The 20,502-nt window shown below is 40.0% G+C and overlaps 2 protein-coding genes across 2 annotated transcripts in view; both read left to right on the top strand.

Annotated features, from left to right (window-relative positions):
- Window positions 1–1,608, top strand: part of CENPH (centromere protein H) — an 11,163-nt gene extending 9,555 nt beyond the window's left edge. Inside the window, exons 6-7 of the mRNA XM_008587181.1 lie at window positions 1,030–1,093; window positions 1,549–1,608. Of these exons, the coding sequence (XP_008585403.1) occupies window positions 1,030–1,093; window positions 1,549–1,608 (124 nt within the window). The remainder of the gene's footprint in view (window positions 1–1,029; window positions 1,094–1,548) is intronic.
- An 8,199-nt stretch (window positions 1,609–9,807) lies between these two features.
- MRPS36 (mitochondrial ribosomal protein S36) overlaps window positions 9,808–20,502 on the top strand; it is a 14,395-nt gene continuing 3,700 nt past the window's right edge. Inside the window, exon 1 of the mRNA XM_008587177.1 lies at window positions 9,808–9,903. Coding sequence (XP_008585399.1) covers window positions 9,865–9,903 — 39 coding nt within the window. The 5' untranslated portion in view covers window positions 9,808–9,864. The remainder of the gene's footprint in view (window positions 9,904–20,502) is intronic.

Raw genomic sequence — 20,502 nt, 5'->3', positions numbered from 1 at the left:
GCAACCTCGCCAGCATTTATCGTTCAGAGTCTTTTGGATTTTAGCCATCTTAACTGGGGTGAGATGGTATCTCAGTGTGGTTTTGATTTGCATTTCCCGGATGCTGAGTGATGTTGAGCATTTTTTCATATGTTTGTTGGCCATTTGTATATCTTCCTTAGAGAAATGTCTATTTAGCTCTTTTGCTCCACCAGATTCTTAACTCTTTGAAAACAGGTACTGTGTTTTATTCTATTTTATATTCCTGGTGCATTGCACAGTTGTTGGCATATAATAAGCACTTAGAAATATTTGTTGAAGAAATGGGGATAAAATGTAGCTTACTCAGTGAAACTATTTTGTCTGATACTATAATGGTGGATACATGTCATTATATATTTGTCAAAACCCATAGTACAACACCAAGAGTGAACCCTAATCTAAACTATGGTCTGTGGGTGATAATGAGTTGCCAGTATAGGTTCATAGATTGTAACAAATTTACCACTCTGGTGGGGATGTTGATAATGGGGAGGCTGTGGAGGTATATGGGAAATCGCTATACCTTCCTGTCATTTTTGCTGTGAACCTAATATTGCTCTAAAAAATAAAATGTTTTTGAAAAAGCAGCTAGTTAGCAAATTGTTAGTTTTTTTCCTCCCTAAATATGAAACTTTAGAAATATTCCTGCATTCTTTTTTTTTTTTTTTTTTAAACAAAGATGACCAGTAAGGGGATCTTAACCCTTGACTTGGTGTTGTCAGCACCACACTCTCGCAAGTGAGCCACAGGCTGGCCCTGTTCCTGCATTCTTTAATTCTGTAGTCTTTTTGTCCAACCAAAAATTTTTCAAGGGAAACGCATCTTTCGTTTCAACAGAAATTTAACTTACATCAAACTTTTCCAGATTTATTTTGTTAAACAATGACTTTCCACTGAAGTGTACAGTGGATTTAATGAAAGTAAATATCTACTGACTGATTCCTTATTAATGAGATATATTTATTATTTTTAACTAAGGTTAATTAATCATTTTTGTTTCCTTTTCAGTGTGCTCATGGATAACATGAAACATGTATTAAAACTAAATAAGTTAATAATGAAATCACAACAGGTAAGCTTGAGCATTAGGCTACTTATACATTCTCATGATTTTAGTAACAACTTGCTGGTAACTGTATTGTATAATGATTAAATAGATTTGTGCAAAGGGACTGGTATGATTGGAATTCACTCTCCTTAAGTTGTTTCTTTCCTTTTTTCTTTTTTTTTTTTAAGCTGGTCAGTACAGAGATCAAACCCTGGACATTGGTGTTATCAGCACCACATTCTAACCAACTGAGCTAACCGGCCAGCTTAATTTTTTCATAACTCCATTATTTCTCACTGATGTTGCAAATCATCTATTTATAATTTAAACCTTGTCTTCTCCCTTTTGTGTGTGGAAATAGACGAGTTGAAAACCAAAGCTTTAGTAAACATAAAATAATATATAAAACTTAGTGATTTAAGTATTATATAGATTTGTTCTTAAGTAATGTGCTTTAATCTTTTTATTCTTAATAACAGGAGTCTTGGGATTTAGAGGAAAAACTGCTTGATGTTAGAAAGAAGAGACTGCGTATGTAGAACACTTTTTTTTCCTTTTTTTGGTGGAACATGTTTTCACCTACTTTGGAGATTGAGAAGGCCAGATCTCTTAGCCAGTGAGAAATTTCTTAAAATTTTGGACGTGACAATTTAAAAAGGAGGATTTAAAATACATTTTGCTTTGTTTTTGTTGTTTTAACAGCACCGCACTCTCCCGAGTGAGCCACAGGCCGGCCCCTGTTTTTGTTGTTTTAAAACTTGATTGTTGTTGTTGTTTGTTGTTATTTTTTGGCAGCTGGCCAGTATGGAGAGGATCCGAACCTGTGACCTTAGTGTTACCAGCACCATGCTCTCTCAAGTGACGTAACTGGCCAGCCCTTGTTTTAGAACTTTAAATCACAAAATTAGTAATAGATTCTCAGTGGAGGGGAGGGGGGAATCAAATGATACAGAAAACTATAATGCAGAAGACATGCCTCCTCTTTGTGCGACCACAAGTTTTGTATATATTACTCTGGGCCTTTTTCCATACCCATATAACATTTTATATATACATAATTTCTTTTTTTTTTTTTGTGACCGGTAAGGGGATCGCAACCCTTGGCTTGGTGTCGCCTGCACCACTCTCAGCCAGTGAGCGGACCGGCCATCCCTATATAGGATCCGAACCCGCGGCGGGAGCGCCACTGCGCACCCAAGTGCCGCGCTCTCCCGAGTGCGCCACGGGGCTGGCCCAATATATATATACATAATTTCTAAATGATCAATTGGTACATACGGTTTTACAGCCGTTTCACTTAATTTATCATGACATGAGATGGCTTTTTGCATTGAAACTATTGAAATGTTTATTTCAAAAGCAATACACATTAAAGTATGGTGGTATAACACCAAGGTGAAGGGTTTCGATTCCCCTACAGCCAACTGCCAAAAACAAAGTCATACACATTCTCAGTGGAAATTTAGAAACAGAAAAGTAAACATAGGAAAAGTTAATTTTTTAATTTTACTTATCAGTCTTCAATGGGTATTTCTTATAAAATTGGCATAATTTTATTCTGTGTTCTAAACTGCATTTAACAGTACAGGCATGATTTATTATTTTATTTTACTATTATAAAACATTATATGGATTTGCCTGTTATCAAGTAATTTCAGGGTCAGAAGTAGTCTTGGTCATCCAGTCTACTCATCCATTTGATGTTTCATTTTTCCCATTGCATTCTAACCTACCTTTTGATATACATTAGTGTCAAGTGTACCCAACTTTTCCATACACTAGTATCAAGGAACAAATCCCTAAGACACACCTATTTATTTATATTTTCAAATAGTTTATAAATAGAATGACTTTTTGCATCTCTGTGGAGGCAGAATCATCTTATGGTGGAGAGCAATTGATTCCAAGTTGGAAGTGCAGGGAGACATGGATGGGGGTGATGGGAATCTAGGGTTAAGATTCTACTTAATAGTTGCAAGTGGGGCCGGCCCGGTGGCGCACTGGATAGTGCGCCGCTTGGGAAGCGTGGCGGCGCTCCCGTCCGAGGGTTCGGATCCCACGTACAGACCGGCTCCCGCTCACTGGCTGAGCGAGGCGCGGAAGCAACACCGAGGCTTGCGATCCCGTTGCCGGTCCCCGGTCCGGTACGGGGGCAACACTGAGGGTTGCGATCCGTTGCCGGACACGGAAAAAAGACAAAAGACAAAAAAAAAAAAAATAGTTGCAAGTGACCTTGAGCAAATTACTTAACTTTTCGAAGCATCAGTTTCCTTGTTTAGAAAGAGTGGTTGTGAGAACTAAAGAAGATAATTCATGTTAATCTGTTTAGCATAGTGTCTGGTCCAAGTAAATTCTTAATAAATGTTGGCAGTTATTATCATGTCAGTTTTTAAATTTCATACATTCCTTAATTCTAGATATTTTTAAATTACTTTTTGAATTGTAAAATGTCTCTGGAATTGTTGAGATAAAATATTTAAATTACCAGTTTTCGGTGATGTAAGATATGCAGTTAAACTATATAAAGCAAGTGCTGACTTGTAAAATATGAGGTCTTGCAACTCCCTGGGTCTTATACTGTACCTGCTTTATAGAAGCAGTGGGTGATTGGATTAAGAGTGACCAAATCCCCTACACTAACCTAAAATGGAGGATTAAATCATGAGTACAGAATTATTTTACTTTTTTTTTTGGCACATGTCCCTTCCATGCTGCTTTAAGCCTTCAATTATTCTTCATTTCTTGATTTTTATTCATCCTCTATAAATTAATATTAATTTTGATTTAATTAACTCCTCGCTTTTTTAAATAGAACATAGCTTTGGCCAACTTTAGGAGCTCTCTTTATTCCTAAGATCAGCCTTTAGGGGTTCAATCATGTTTGACTGCTAGCTTCCACCCACCTTTGTAGATTTGACTGAATTTATATACACTAGCCCTTTCATTCACTTATAGCAAGAATATGCTTTATATAAACAAAGTTTTTAATACTTTATTTTTTTTTTTGTCTTTTTTTTTGTGACCAGTAAGGGGATCGCAACCCTTGGCTTGGTGTCGTCTGCACCGCACTCAGCCAGTGAGCTCACCGGCCATCCCTATATAGGATCCGAACCCACGGCGGGAGCACTACTGTGCTCCCAGAGCCGCACTCTCCCGAGTGCGCCACTATACTTAACAATATAACCCTTATACTCTAAAATCTGCTTTAACATTATTTCAATCAGTAATTCAGTATCACTGAGCCATGGTTTTTCAAAGAATAATGACCAGAATTTTCATTAATTATGATCCTAATCATTTCTCCATTGTCTACTACAAAAAAAATATTCTTCGGGCCAGCCCGTGGCTCACTCAGGAGAGTGTGGTGCTGATAACACCAAGGCCACGGGGTCGGATCCCTATATAGGAATGGCCGGTTGGTTCACTGGGTGAGCATGCTGCTGACAACACCAAGCCAAGGGTTGAGATCCCCTTACCGGTCTTTAAAAAAAAATATATATATATTCTTCACCTTTTTCAGGATCTTGAAACATTGCAAGCGCTAAGAACTCAGCTGTTCTTTTACCTCTTTTGAAAATAGGACATATTATTTATGATTAAATTATTTTTTAATATAGAAGTGTAAAATGAACTCTGAACCACAGCTGCAGTCTTTTTCCTCTAATTTAGGATAGCACTACCAATTTTCCTTAATGAGTAAAAACTATACATGGAAACCAATGAAGTATAAAAAAATTATTGTAGGCATTATAAATACTTATTAGTATTATGGGTATCAAGGCTGAAGCTTTACTAAAAATGGGAATGAAGATAAAAATGTATTACTGTGTTTTCTCATGATCACGGAGCTATACACCTAGTAAATGTTCAGTAAATATTAGGTAAGATCAGTGAAAAAGGATTTTTGTAAATCTTTTTGTAAATTTTTATAAGTACCTATAACTTAAAAAAAATTTTTTTTTTATTACAGGGCCTCATTTTGGGGAGTAAAGTCAATTGGGCAGAGGATTCTGCCTTTAAGGAAACTGTTCTGCAGCTTGAGAAGAATCTCACCACAATCTAATAATGTTTTGGCATTTTGTGTTTTTGTCTTTGATATGTCATTTAAATAGCAAATACCAAGTGAAATGTATTTGTGTTTTGGAACTATTCTAATACTGCAATTTTTTTTTTTTTTTTTAAAGATGACCGGTAAGGGGATCTTAACCCTTGACTTGGTGTTGTCAGCACCACGCTCAGCCAGTGAGCAAAGCGGCCATCCCTACATAGGATCCGAACCTGTGGCTTTGGTATTATCAGCACCGCACTCTCCCGAGTGAGCCACAGGCCGGCCCTACTGCAATTTTTTTTAGCTTGAGTTAACACTATTACATGAAATCTGTTGTTTTAAATATGATCATTAAAGTGACTGGCATACTCTAAAAGAATCCAGAAATCTTAGCCTTGGAAGGAAGACATCTGGTCCAGCTTTCTGTTGAATGTGGACATTTTTTGTACAATATTCTTGGCAGTCCCAACTCTTATTTGAAATACATTTGTGCATTTGTTTGTCAACCAAAGTAATAGAAAAGTACATCCAAAGTGTTAACAGTTGTGGTTATTTGTAATGGGATTGTGAGTGATTCTTTTTCATTTTGTATTTGTATCATGCATTATTTTATAAATGAAAGTTATAAATGTTTCTCTGTCATATTAATTAAAAAATATAACTTGCTGTTGTTGACCAGTACCCCGAGGGGAGAAGGTGGGAAATGAAGAAAGACATGATTTCTTTTATGGAATCAGAAGTACCTTGCAGGCTGCTGACCTGTAAGGCATCTCAGTTTATTTTTGGTTCCTTTTTATAAGCCAGTAAAAATAACAAATCATACTGATTAAATCAATTATATTTGGTACCAAGCTATTTACAGAACATTTTCAGCTGCCATGGTGCTTGAAGATTCATAGCTAACTACTTATCAACAAAATTAGAACATAAGTTCCTTACTTACAAAGCTTCCAGGGTCCTGGGTTCAATCAAAGGTCAGACCTCAAAGGGAGGGAGAAGGGGGAAGTAGGCAAAAGGGATGACAGTCTTGCTGGTTTCCCTAGAATAGCAAGGACTTTGTCAGCTTGATTATTCAGTACCCCACAACTTGCTACTTTTTATAACATCCCGTTTCATTTTTGGAAAACTCTAATTTGAGCTCTTTATTAGTTTGGAACTATTGATTATTTTTATAGGCAATGTAGTTTGTTCAACATTCTTTTTAGAAAGAATTTAAACTTGAAAAGATTCACTGAAGTTGAAATTTGTTCTTTAACAACAGAAGCACAAAGATTTGCCTAAATTCATTCTGAACACTTTTTTCTTTAAAATATTTAAAGTTTTACTCCATTTGTCAATAAATCATAATTTATGTGTAGTTTTATTCTTTTGGCCACAGTGTATTGTCTACATAGATTGTTGCAAAGCAAGTTATATTTTTCTTACACACAAAAACATTTTTTTGGAAAATGCCTTCCTGGGGCCGGCCCATGGCTCACTCGGGAGAGTGCGGTGCTGATAACACCAAGTCAAGGGTTAAGATCCCCTTACGGGTCATCTTTTAAAAAAAAAAAGAAAAGAAAAAAAAATGCCTTCCTGATCTAAAAATAAACCTTAACTAAGTCATAGATAATCACTATGTAAGTGAATCCCAACCCAATGGATTATCAGTATCTTCTGAAAAACTTTGCATTTTCTTGGGATTTTATTGCACTACAAGTTCCTTCTTAAAGCCCAACTCAGAGAGAAATTGCGTTAGTCAGCTTTTCCTGAAATCATGCAGAGTAACAATCAAATCTCAGTGGCTCATAACAAACACTTATTTCTGTCTTGGGTCTGTGGTTCATCTGACCATTCTAGGACTTAGGCTGAGGGCAGTCACATTGTCATGGCAGAGAGCAGGAGTTTATCAGGCCAAGTCCAATTACATAAGCAAAATCAAAGTTTCTGCTTGGAAAAGGTGGTCACTGACCAAGCCCTATATCATTAAGGCAGAAAAGTATACCTCTTCCACAGCAGGGGAGTGCTGGGTTTGAATCAAGAAAATGGATGTTTGCTAAAAAGCACACAATCTGCCATAGTCAGCTGTCTTAGTCAAATACTAACTTCACATATGAGGAAAATATTAAGTCATTCAATTATGATATTATTTGAAAGTTCAGGATCTCCTGACTTTTTTTTTTTTTTTTTTTTTTTTTTCCTTTCTGGCTGCTGGTCCCTATGGAGATCCAAATCCTTAACCTTGGTGTTAACACCATGGTCTAGCCAACTGAGCTAGCCAGCCAGCCTTTTAATCTTTTCTTATATGAAAGGTAGCATACTATGTATGTATACTCCTCTGCATCTTACTTTTTTCATTTAACCTATATCTAAGAAAGTTTTCCGTATCATACATACAGAACTTTCTCATTAAAAAAAAAAAAAAAAAAAACAATTACATAGTATCACAATGTGGGATATACTTATAGTTTGTTTTAGCCAATCCCTTCTTTATGAATACTTTGCAGGCTCCAATTTTTTGATAACACAAAAAATGGTTGCAATAGCGAATCTTTTTTTTTTTTTTTAAAGATGACCGGTAAGGGGATCTCAACCCTTGGCTTGGTGTTGTCAGCACCACGCTCAGCCAGTGAGCAAACCGGCCATCCCTATATAGGATCTCGTATAACTTCGTATAATGTATGCTATACGAAGTTATTACTCTCAGCCAGTGAGCGGACCGGCCATCCCTATATAGGATCTCGTATAACTTCGTATAATGTATGCTATACGAAGTTATTACTCTCAGCCAGTGAGCGGACCGGCCATCCCTATATAGGATCTCGTATAACTTCGTATAATGTATGCTATACGAAGTTATTACTCTCAGCCAGTGAGCGGACCGGCCATCCCTATATAGGATCTCGTATAACTTCGTATAATGTATGCTATACGAAGTTATTACTCTCAGCCAGTGAGCGGACCGGCCATCCCTATATAGGATCTCGTATAACTTCGTATAATGTATGCTATACGAAGTTATTACTCTCAGCCAGTGAGCGGACCGGCCATCCCTATATAGGATCTCGTATAACTTCGTATAATGTATGCTATACGAAGTTATTACTCTCAGCCAGTGAGCGGACCGGCCATCCCTATATAGGATCTCGTATAACTTCGTATAATGTATGCTATACGAAGTTATTACTCTCAGCCAGTGAGCGGACCGGCCATCCCTATATAGGATCTCGTATAACTTCGTATAATGTATGCTATACGAAGTTATTACTCTCAGCCAGTGAGCGGACCGGCCATCCCTATATAGGATCTCGTATAACTTCGTATAATGTATGCTATACGAAGTTATTACTCTCAGCCAGTGAGCGGACCGGCCATCCCTATATAGGATCTCGTATAACTTCGTATAATGTATGCTATACGAAGTTATTACTCTCAGCCAGTGAGCGGACCGGCCATCCCTATATAGGATCTCGTATAACTTCGTATAATGTATGCTATACGAAGTTATTACTCTCAGCCAGTGAGCGGACCGGCCATCCCTATATAGGATCTCGTATAACTTCGTATAATGTATGCTATACGAAGTTATTACTCTCAGCCAGTGAGCGGACCGGCCATCCCTATATAGGATCTCGTATAACTTCGTATAATGTATGCTATACGAAGTTATTACTCTCAGCCAGTGAGCGGACCGGCCATCCCTATATAGGATCCGAACCCGTGGCCTTGGTGTTATCAGCACCACACTCTACCGAGTGAGCCACGGGCCGGCCCTCAGATTTAGTCCCCTTATTGGCTAGCCGCCAAAAACTAAACAAAACCAAACCAAAAAAACTAGAAATCACTGACCTATACCATTAAAACAAATTGGTCACTCTAAATATGTACAATAACTTAAGGCTATATTACCTGCAAAGTTATGTTAAATGGCCACAACATATTGTGTATTAAAAATTATAACAAGGTAAGCATTTATATCTATCATAGAATTTAATATAGCTTTGGGGAAATGATATGGCTGGCTTATGTTTCAAAAATCAAGCCCTGAACTTTTTGAGTTCTCTCAAACTTGAAGCAGAGGCAACAGTTCAATATTAGGAGAAACGAATGGCAGAGAAACAGAAACAAATTAAAACCAAGCAATGCCAATCAGCAAAGGAATATGAGGGTACTTCAAAAAGTTCATGGAAAGATTATTTTTAAAGATGACCAGTAAGGGGATCTTAACCTTTAACTTGGTGTTATCAGCACCACACTCTCCCAAGTGAGCCACAGCCCAGTCCTATGTTATCTTTTAATTCTATTTTTACACGGACATTTTGAAGTTTTCTTGTATGGCATGGCCCTTATTAAACCAGAATTTTTTCTTAGCTTGCTGTTAACTCTCACGTTTTAACAAGACTGTTAGTTCTAGGAAGCCACAGAGCTTGTATTACTTATTTGATTTCAGATTAAGTTTTGAACTATACCGGAATTAGAAACTGGCTATGTGGGAAGAAAATGGTCCTAGATAATTTATAGGCTAATGACCAAATAAATCCAACATGCAAAAACTGCATGAAGGGAACAGTAGAAAACACGTGGGCCAGTTCCTAGGCGGGAGGAAGGGTGGGGCGGGACCAGGCGCAGGGGGTGGGCCCCGCCCGAGCGCCGCTCGCTCCGCCTCTGCGACGTCACGTCAAGGCAGGGCCCGCCCCAGCTGCCCGTGGCTCGTGTTATCTCCGGGGCTCGCCTGCGCCCCGGAAGCTGCCCCTTCTTGGGGGTCAAGATGGGCAGCAAAATGGCGTCTGCCAGCAGGGTCGTGCAGGTAAAGAGATCGGGTTACCTTTCCGCACCTTGGGTGGTAGGGATGGTGTGGTGGTAGGGATGGTAGGGACCAGCGGCGCAGGGAGGAAGGCGGTGGAGGCGGCTGCGCGATGACCGCGGCCCGGATTAGGGCCAGCGGCAGCGCCTGGCCGGTGGGGGTGCGAGAATGGGACCCTGAGCTTGGTGGGTGGGGCAAAAACTAGAGCTGAGAGTTCGAGTCCGGAGGCGGGAGTGCGGCATCTCGGCAGGTAGTTACGTACTGCCCTTGGGTCCCTGGACCTCCGCGAGGACCTTGTTAGGCTTAGGACTCTGTGGCTGCCCTGGTACTAGCCTGGCCAATCGCCGTCTAGATTGCCCGTGATGTCCCCGATCAGCCAATCAGAAGGAAGGCGGTCGCAGGGCGTGGAAGGAAGCGAACCCTGCATCTGACCCAGTGTCCCTTCAAGGTCTCGGGAATGGCCAGAGTGCTGGCCCTGCGGGCTTTGTCCTCACCTGGGGCCGGTTCTCCCAACCTCTCCAGGCTTCTGGCGTCAGGCCAGATGGGGAGAATAGAAAAGTATTATGTTAAATTAGACTTTAGTGTGTGTTGTAATGTTGGTTTCCCGGGCCTTTCCCCTGCCTGAGTTTACATAGGCCATCTAGAGGAACTTTATTGTTCATCCACATATCAGCTACTAACTCCTGACAGCTTGTATATTTACTTCTCCAGATGTGGCCTCTAGCTTAAGTAGGAAAATCAAAATTGGTATATAGTCAAAACTTCCACATTTGTGGTTGATTATACGGTCTATTTCAACCCTGAAAGCGTATTATTTTATGATAAACTTTTAGCTTTGATAAGAGAAGTGCATTTCCCTTTGCACAAGCACATCTGTTAGAATTTTTCATGAAGTTCCTCAAGTTTAATAATCGTAGATCCCAAAGGAAGAAAAAAAAAGTTCCCGGTATTTGTTCCATTGCAGTGAATGATCCTCACTTATTCAGTGGGTAGTTACTGAGCATTAACTAATTAAAGATTCTGTAAAGATGAGACAGGGTCTGACAAAGGTCTGGTATCCATATATATATATAATCACATATATCAATTAATACATATATAACCAATTTAAAAATGGATAGAAGACTTGATACTGTACAATAGAAGATACTCAAGTAAGCAGTAAACACGTGAAAAGGTGCTCAACATCATTACTTGTCAGGAAAATACAAAGGAGGTACTACAGATACCAGGAGGTACTACACATCCACTAAAATGACTAAACTCTTTTCTTTTTTTTTTTTGGCAGCCGGCTGGTTCAGGGATTCAAACCTTTGACCTTGGTGTTATCAGCACCAGGCTCTACCAAGTGAGCTAACTGGTCAGCCCTTTTTTATTTATTTTTTTGGTGGCTGGCCAGTCGGGGGGAACCAAACCCTGGACCTTGGTGTTACAAGGCCACACTCTAAACGTCTGAGCTAACTGGACAGCCCAAAATGCCTGACATTTAAAAGACATAATACCAAGTGGTGATGAAAATGTGAGTCACCTGAAACCCTCATATGTTGCTGGTGAGAGTATAACATGGTATGCCACTCTGGAAAACTGTCAATCTCTGTACCTGCCCTAAGACCCAGCAGTTCTACTCATAGGTTTATTACCCAAGAGAAGTGAGTATTTGTACCTACAAAAATACTTGTATAAAAATGTTCATAGGAAAAAAAGTTAATAGCTTTATTTATAATAGCCCCCAAACTGGAAACAATTCACATGTCTGTAGTACAATTAACAAATTGTGGTAGATTTGTTAAAATGGAATAATACACAGCAATAATAAACTAACTACTGGGCCGACCCCGTGGCTCACTCAGGAGAGTGCGGCGCTGGGAGTGCAGCAGTGCTCCCGCCGCGGGTTCGGATCCTATATGGGGGTGGCCGGAGCCCTCACTGGCTGAGCGCGGTGCGGCCGACACCAGGCCAAGGGTTGCGATCCCCTTACCGGTTACAAAAAAAAAACTAACTACTGATATGTGCAAAAAAAGATACTGTGAGAGGGCTGTCCAGTTAGCTGAGTTGGTTAGTGTGGTGTTGATAACATCGTGGTCCAGGGTTTGATCCTGCCAACTCACCAGCTGCCAAAAAAAAAAAAAGAGAAGGGCTGGCTGGTTAGCTCAGTTGTTTAGAGCGTGGCCTTGTAACACCAAGGTCAAGGGTTCAGTTCCCTGCACTGGTCAGCCACCAAATAAATAAATAAGGGCTGGGCCTGGTCAGTTAGCTCACTTGGTAGAGCCTGGTGCTGACAACACCAAGGTCAAGAGTTCGGATCCCCATACTGGTCAGTTGCAAAAAAAAAAAAAAAAAAAAAACAGATATACAATGACAAGTGGTCTGTGCCCTTCTAATATGGAAGCAAAGACCTGTACTCAGATATCCATAATACAAAGCAGTATGTACTAATACTCGTATTATGTAATATTACATAAAACATTAGCAAAATTTATTGAGTACCTCTGTGCCAGGTATGTACTCAGTGCTGGGACTACAGTGCCAACAAGACAGGCATAGACCTTAGAATTTAGTCGTTAATCCATACCTTGAAGAAAGTAGTATTTCAATAGACTGGCACAAACTGATGGGAAATCACAAAGCATGGTCTCAGAACATTAAATAAAGAAAAAGAAAATAGAATAAATCCCAAAACATATAATTTAATAAAATATTCTTGATATAAAGAATACTTAAACCTCGTACTTGGGAAAATTGACCTGGTATGGTTAATTAATGGGTATATTCTAGTAAAATCATTTAAATTTAAAGAAAAAAAGAAAATTTTTTGCTGATCCAGGCAACAAGATCAAGCACTTAAAGGTTAGAACACAGCCTCATAACACCAAGGTCAAGGTGTTCGGTTCCCCTTACTGGCCAGCTGCCAAAAAAAAAAAAAAAAAAGAGAAGAAAGATCATCAGAGCTTTAAAAAAATATTCCACCCTGTACTGGCCAGCTGCCAAAAAATAAAAAAACTAGAAAAAAGAATGTATTTTATAAAGGAGGCCATATGGATAACATATCCAAGGTAGTTAAGAAATAAAAATGTACAAGTCCTACAATATATACACGATGGCTTCAGATAGCTGTATCTATACAACTACCAACAGCCAACCTACTAAGTAAAAAGTTCGAGATTTCTTTATATTTCTTTTTGGCTTTAGACTGAAGATATATATATCTTCAGAATAACACAGTCCAAGTGCTGTGTTATTTGGATTAACTCCTTTACCCCCGCTTAGTTACATTACCAACTAACACAGTTACTTGTTTCTTTTTGTATTTACATTCAGAGTTTAAAGAGACCATTTTGAGGAATGGAAATTTGAGCATAAGCTAAGTATGAGACAATAGTAAGGAATTATTCTTAATTTGTTAGGTGTAGTAAAAGTATTGGGGTTATGATTTTAACAGAAATCTTTATGTGTTAGTGATACATATGGGAGGTATTAACGGGTGAGATAAGATGATGCATGGGATTTGTTTAAAGAGAAGGGGATGATGAAATAAGATTGACTATATTACTGCTGAAGTTGTATAATGAGTATTTCAGTGCCTATAATTACTACTCTGTCTTCTTTTATGCATTTAAATTGTTTTCTATTAAAAGGCGAGGGAGCACACCAAACTGGGAATTTAATGTATAAGACCATATCATATTTTTAAGCTTACAAAAGCAATGTTGAAATGAATTCTTTCTTTCCCATGTAAGTACGTTTGTATAAGTGTGTACGTATGAACTTGCATGCCTATACAGTTAGTCCTAACTTAAAAATGGTCTATCCACTCATTTGGCACGTTTCTTGAGCATTTACTACATACCAGGAAAGCTGCAGAAGTGTTCTTCTGACTCTGCCTTTCCAGGAGCTTAGCTCTCTCCTGTAATCATTGGCTCATTTATCTGTCCTCTGCAAAGATTCTTTTATTTTCTTTTTGGGGGTGGCTGGCCAGTATAGGGATCTGAATCCTTGACCTTGGTGTTATAATACCACGCTCTAACCAACTGAGTTAACCAACCAGCCTATCCTCTGCAATGATTCTTGAGAGATCTGTTCAGTGTGTCATGGGAACACAAAAGAGGAGTTTTTGTTTTTTGGTTTTTGTTGCTTTTTAAAAGATGACCGGTAAGGGGATCTTAACCCTTGACTTGGTGTTGTCAGCACCACACTCTCCCAAGTGAGCTAATCGGCCATCCCTATATAGGGATCCGAACACATGGCCTTTGTGTTATCAGTACCACACTCTCCCAAGTGAGCCATGGGCTGGCCCTAGAAGAGGAGTTTTTTAATCAGATTTTTATTTTTATTTTTTTGGCAGCTGGCTGATATGAGGATCCAAATAATTCAGATTTTGGAATTGGGGGGAGCTTCTTAGGAGTAAGTTTTGAGTTATTTTAAAGGATGAACAGTCAGGTAAAGAAGTAGGCATGGAATTTGGGTGGGATGGAAAAGAGATTTCCTGGCAGAGGACATAGTTTAGATGGATGGGGATGGAAGTAGCATGACAAATTAGGGAAATGAAAAGTACTTCAGAATATCTGGAATAACAGGTACATAAGACAAAGGAGGGGATGAGGCTGGAGAGGTAAGGAGAGGCCAGATCATTATGCGTCTTGTGAGTGCCAAGTAAGAGTTTGAACTTTATCCTGAAAGCTGTGGAAAATTTTTCATATTTTTATCATTTTTTTTTTCCTTTTTGTCTTTTTTCGTGTCCGGCAACGGATCGCAACCCTCAGTGTCGCGCCCGTACCGGAACGGGATCGCAACCCTCGGTGTTGCTCCCACACCTTGCTCAGCCAGTGAGCAGGAACCGGTCTGTATGTGGGATCCGAACCCTCGGCGGGAGCGCCACTGTGCTCCTAAGCGGCGCACTGTAGCAGTGTGCCACCGGGCCGGCCCATTTTTATCATTTTTTTAGGCAGCTGGCCAGTACAGGAATCTGAACCCTTGACTTTGGTGTTATCAGCTCTGTGCTCTAACCAACTGAGCTAACTGGCCAGCCTGGAAATTTTCAATAGGGTAGTGACAGCAGGATAGATAAAACATTCTTTTAAGGAGCTTGGCTATGAAAGGGAAGAAACAATTACTAGGAGAGAGAAGTTTTGTTTTGCTTTTTGCGGTGTTAATGATTAGCGGAGCTAACTGGCCAGCCTGGAAATTTTCAATAGGGTAGTGACAGCAGGATAGATAAAACATTATTTTAAGGAGCTTGGCTATGAAAGGGAAGAAACAATTACTAGGAGAGAGAAGTTTTGTTTTGCTTTTTGCGGTGTTAATGATTAGCGTTTTTATTTGGATGGCCATTCAAAGGAACACGATGGCAGCCAAAGGGGCTTAAATACCTTGCACTTCTTGACTGCTTAAAATCACGAGCATTTATAGAGCAAAATCATGAGTTGGGGTCCGGGGAGTTGTGTGGGAATCTGATTGGTCAGTGGTGAGGTTAGTGTAAATATTCCTGGCATCCTGACTAAAGTCCTCCTAGGCTCCTTCAAGTCTGGAGGTGGATAGACTTCAAAGCAGGCTTATAGTTGTTTGTCATTTGCGAACGAGGAGAGGGGTTATAGATGTTATCTTAAGCCATAGGCATTCATTTAAGGAATAAACATCCTGACCTTCAGATTCAATCTTAGCCTAAGGAACAAACATCCTGACCCTCACTCAGATCAAGTCTTAGCCTAAGGAAGTATATATTTAATCAACTCTACTCTTATTATTAACTGAATTTGTTACTCCTATGAATCTAGCCCTTCCTCCTTGGTCAAGCAGATATTCTTTTGCTATTTTCCCTTCCCCCAAGGCTTGGTCTGGCTGGGGTTAGGGGAATAGCTAGGGGAAATCAGGGTCTGTCCCCTGATTTGAAGAGTTTTCTGTGGGTCTTCCAAATGGAGATGCCCAGTAAGCCTTTGAATACATAATGTCAGGTCTCAAGAGAGAAGTTTGGGTTGGAAGTATAGATTTGATTTCCTTAGCATATAGTCACTACAATGACAGACATCCCTAAGGAAGTATGTCAGAGAAAGAAGAGAAGAGGGGTTTAGGGTAGGAAAAGGAAAAAGTGTCTGCACAGGAAGATAATGAAGAAAGAGTTGAAAGAGAGCTATGAGCCACAGGCAGTCAATGGTTTTAAGACCAAAAGAGTGGTCACTGGTATCAAAAGCTACAGCACGTTCAAGAAAGATAAGTCCTGAAGTGGATCCCTTGAATCAATATAGAGAAGATCACTGGAGATGTTGATAGGAATAACTTAAGGCGAATGATAGATTTAAAAAACAAATTGCAATTAAACTATCAAGAAGGAAGTAGAAGGTAAAGGCATGAATAGGAATTTGAGGAGAAAATGATGATCTCTTTATATATATAATCTCCTGTAATTCAGATTTTTGAACTGGTGGGGAAAAAAAATCATCTGTTGGTGATAACTTAACTCTGCTGTGTGAGTTGGCATATGTCCACCTACTCAGCTCTGAAAAACAAAACAAAGAACATAGCTAGTTTAAAAGAAATAGTATTTGTAGTAGAGAGCAGTTTTCTACTCATTTTCCTTTCTCACTTTCTTATCAGTTACAGAACTCTGATTTTATTCAGGGAAACAATATATCTAGCTAAACGTGTACTTCCCCCAGTTTCCCTTGCAGCTAGGGAGATGTAAGAGGAAATCTCTGGGTAGGGCTTTCAGAAGAGCTTTGTAAAGATGACTAAGCAGGTTGGTGCCTGTTTTTTGTCTCACACCCTTTCTCTTCATTTCTGGAAAGAGGATGCGATGGCTGGACTTACAAGGGCCGTATTGAGCCCATGGAGGTACTTTGAGGATGGGAGTTACATGCTGAGGATAGCAGAGCAGAAAATATACCTCAGTCCCCAATACTATCACAGAAATACCATACCTTTTCTGAAGTGTTGGCCTATAGGCATGTTGTATGTGAAAGAATAAATCTCTACTTGATTATAGTTGGGTCTCTGCTATTAACAGCTGAACACTATTCCTAACCAATATGTCATCTTACACACCTGACTTTGAATTACTATTCTGTTCAGGTCTGGTCTTCTCCAAGAGCTGCCACTAAAATACTGCAATATTAAAAGCACTGAAAAAGCTGGCTGCTTGAGAAACATACGTGCCTGGTTGCTGATGCCTAAAATTCCTGGTATAGTGAGTGGTCAGGGCCTTGTTTTACCATCAAGATAAGGTTTAAGTTGCAAAAATCCTTGAGAGATGTCTCATGGACTAAAATTTATTCTTGAAGGTTGTCCTGGGTTTTGATCCAGGGTAGGGAAGGAACATGATATGGATGAACATCTGGGGAAGAGGGGGTATTAAAGGGAAAGGAGCTCATGGCAGAGCCAGGCAGTCAGGCACTAGAGCCCAGTAACATTAAGGTTGGCCCAAGTGAGGGAGCAGTAGTAAAATAACTAGTGTTTCTACAGCACTCCAAGCAAAATACATGCACTTTACTTATATTATTTCATTTAATCCTTACAACATCCTTGTGAGGTTAGATGATATTGTTTATCACCCTCATTTTACAGATGAAGTTAAGGAACTTGCCCACAGTCCATACAGTTAGGCAGTGGGAGACCTGGAATTTGAATCCAAGTTTGTCTCCAGAGCTGATAAATATTGAGGGGAGACATTTATTTTTTCTAAGCTTTTTCAACGTACCTCAATTCGTAACCCATTAAAAAGCCAAAAAGTAAAGGACACCATGCAGTACATCTTAGTTTTCTAATGCTCTATTTGCTGTTAGAAGCAAACACTGTGTAAATCCACTCACAGGTGCATTAATGAAACCCAAGAGGTAGTGATACCCATTTTTCTCCTTATTTTACAAATTTGGAAGCACACAAATCACGTGACTTTCCCACATATAATAATGGACTCAAAATTATGGCCCCAGAGCGAGAAAAAGGCAGATCCATGCTTCCTTCTGGTGGGGTGAGATGGAGGATGGAGATTTGCATAATTCTGAGCTTATAAAGTTCCCATAGACCTCAGATTTAAGAAATTTGAAAGGTGAGACTTTATCTCCCCTCTTCCTCTCCCTGTTTTGGAATAAAAGGTCCATTTTTCACTCTGAGGAATTCAATCACCACAACAGATAGCCTGGGAACGTGTGTATGTGTTAGGACTCTGGAGCTGGACGTGCCTGGACAGGAGAAAGCACTGTGGATGACACTGAACAGTGCTCTGGGGCTTCCTCTCCCTGTTTTGGAATAAAAGGTCCATTTTTCACTCTGAGGAATTCAATCACCACAGCAGATAGCCTGGGAACGTGTGTGTGTGTTAGGACTCTGGAGCTGGACGTGCCTGGACAGGAGAAAGCACTGTGGATGACACTGAACAGTGCTCTGGGAGAAGGAGAAAGGGCTGAGGGGGACAACCAGCAGTGTCTCCACCACCAGCTGCTGCTCTCAGTGGCCCCAGGCATGTTCTCTTTCAGCTGACAGGCACAGTCACTGAGGTGAATGGAGGTCACAGAAGAAATCTCAAGCTGAGCCTGGAATTTGCTTTCCAGTGCAATGGGACAGGCTTGGCTTCTGCTCTTGCTGAGACAGGAAGGCCGATGGACTGAGTCTCCCTTCCTTTGCTCTCCAACAATTCAAGCTGGAGGGTTTTAAAAGGGAGACAGGACTCTGAGGCTGTATTTAGAAATATTCCATGGCAGTGCTGTAGTGAGGGGAAATAGCTGTACGCCGGGCCTCTGGTTACTTGAGGGTTAGCACCTTTTACTTCCACCATGTTAAATAACCCAATGAGTGCACTATTAATACACATGGTAGTTGATGCTAATTTTTGCCTGGATTCAAGCTTGCTGATTCTTTTTTAAAATAAAATCTAAACAACAATGAGAAACCATTTTCCACTTTTCAAATACTTGAAGTTTTTTATAGTAGTAAATGCTGAAATGGGGGAGGGACATGGAATGATTTTGTAACATGCAGCAAGTGGAAATAAAGATTGGCAAACAGCTTGTCAAGAGCCTTAAAAATATTCATATTATTTGACCCTCTAATTTCATTTGGGAATTTATCCTAAGAAATCATTAGAAATGCAAACAATAATTGATATACAAGAATGTAGTAGTAAAAACCTTTTTTGAAGGCCGGCCCCGTGGCTCACTCGGGAGAGTGCGGTGCTGACAACACCAAGGCCGCGGGTTCGGATCCTATATAGGGATGGCCGGTTTGCTCACTGGGTGAGCGTGGTGCTGACAACACCAAATCAAGGGTTAAGATCCCCTTACCGGTCATCTTTTGAAAAAAAAAAAAAAAACCTTTTTTGAAATCTGTCCAGAACAGCTCCCACACACGCTCACCTTTGTAGAAACTCTCATCTCCCCAATAACTGAAACTGGACCTGTGAGAGTTCCCACCCCCTTGATCAGTCATCATTTATTGGTCCAGGGATGGCCAGTTATTTTTCAAGTTGGGTTTGTCACTTGTACCTGAAATAGTACAGATATTTATCACAGCATTATTTATAGTAGCAAAAATTTGAGATATAAAATGTCTTCTAATGAAGTATTGGTTAAATAAACTATGGTACACCTATAACTGGGATACAGTATCATGATTGTCGTCATCAGCTTCAAACACGCTGTGTAATGTATCCTCCATTTAAAAAGATATCCTCCCTACACCCACCATGTCCTCCTCCATCCCACACCCCATCTCTCTCCTCCCTTTCTGCAAAACTCCTAGAAAGATTCTCTAGACTGGCTGTCAAAAACTGTCCCTACTTCCACTCTTTCCAGAATCCCTTTGAATCAGCTTCTGTTCCATCAAAATTGCTTTTGTTGAACACACCAATGACTTTCATGTTGTCAAGTTCATTGGCCAATTCTCAGTCCTCATCTTTCTAGACCTTATCAGCAGCATTTGACAGCTGATGGCTTACATCTTGAAATTCTTCCTTCAGTTGGCTTCTGAAACTCATCTCTTTCTTTTTCTTCTACCTCCTTGTTCACTCTCTCCTAGTCTTTGTTTGCTGATTTCTCCTCATCCTCCCTACTTCTAGACGTTGTAATGCTCCAGAACTCAATCCTCAGGTCTCTTTTCTGTTTTTTCTTTCTTGGTGACCTCATCCTGCCCATGGCTCTAAATCCCGTGTATGTACTGACAGCTTTCAAGTTCTGTCTCCAACTTGGGTTTCTCCTCTAAACTCCAGACAACTGCTTACTGTACTTTTGCATTTGGATGCCTAATAGGCATCTCAAAATTGTCCAAAATTGAATTCTTTTTTTTTTTTTCCTTTTTGTCTTTTTTCGTGACTGGTAACGGGATCGCAACCCTCAGTGTCGCGCCCACACTGCGCTCAACCAGTGAGCGGACCGGTCTCTATATGGGATCCGAACCCTTGGCCTTGGTGTTACCAGCCCCGCACTCTCCCGAGTGAGCCATGGGCCGGCCCAAAAAAACCCTTTTTCTTTTTTTTTTTTTTTTTCCTTTTTGTCTTTTTTCGTGACTGGTAACGGGATCGCAACCCTCAGTGTCGCGCCCACACTGCGCTCAACCAGTGAGCGGACCGGTCTCTATATGGGATCCGAACCCTTGGCCTTGGTGTTACCAGCCCCGCAC

Source organism: Galeopterus variegatus, unplaced genomic scaffold (assembly GCF_000696425.1).
Source record: "Galeopterus variegatus unplaced genomic scaffold, G_variegatus-3.0.2 Scaffold4268, whole genome shotgun sequence".
In the NCBI taxonomy this organism is placed as follows: Eukaryota; Metazoa; Chordata; class Mammalia; order Dermoptera; family Cynocephalidae; genus Galeopterus; species Galeopterus variegatus.
This window is presented reverse-complemented; position numbering and strand designations above follow the sequence as displayed.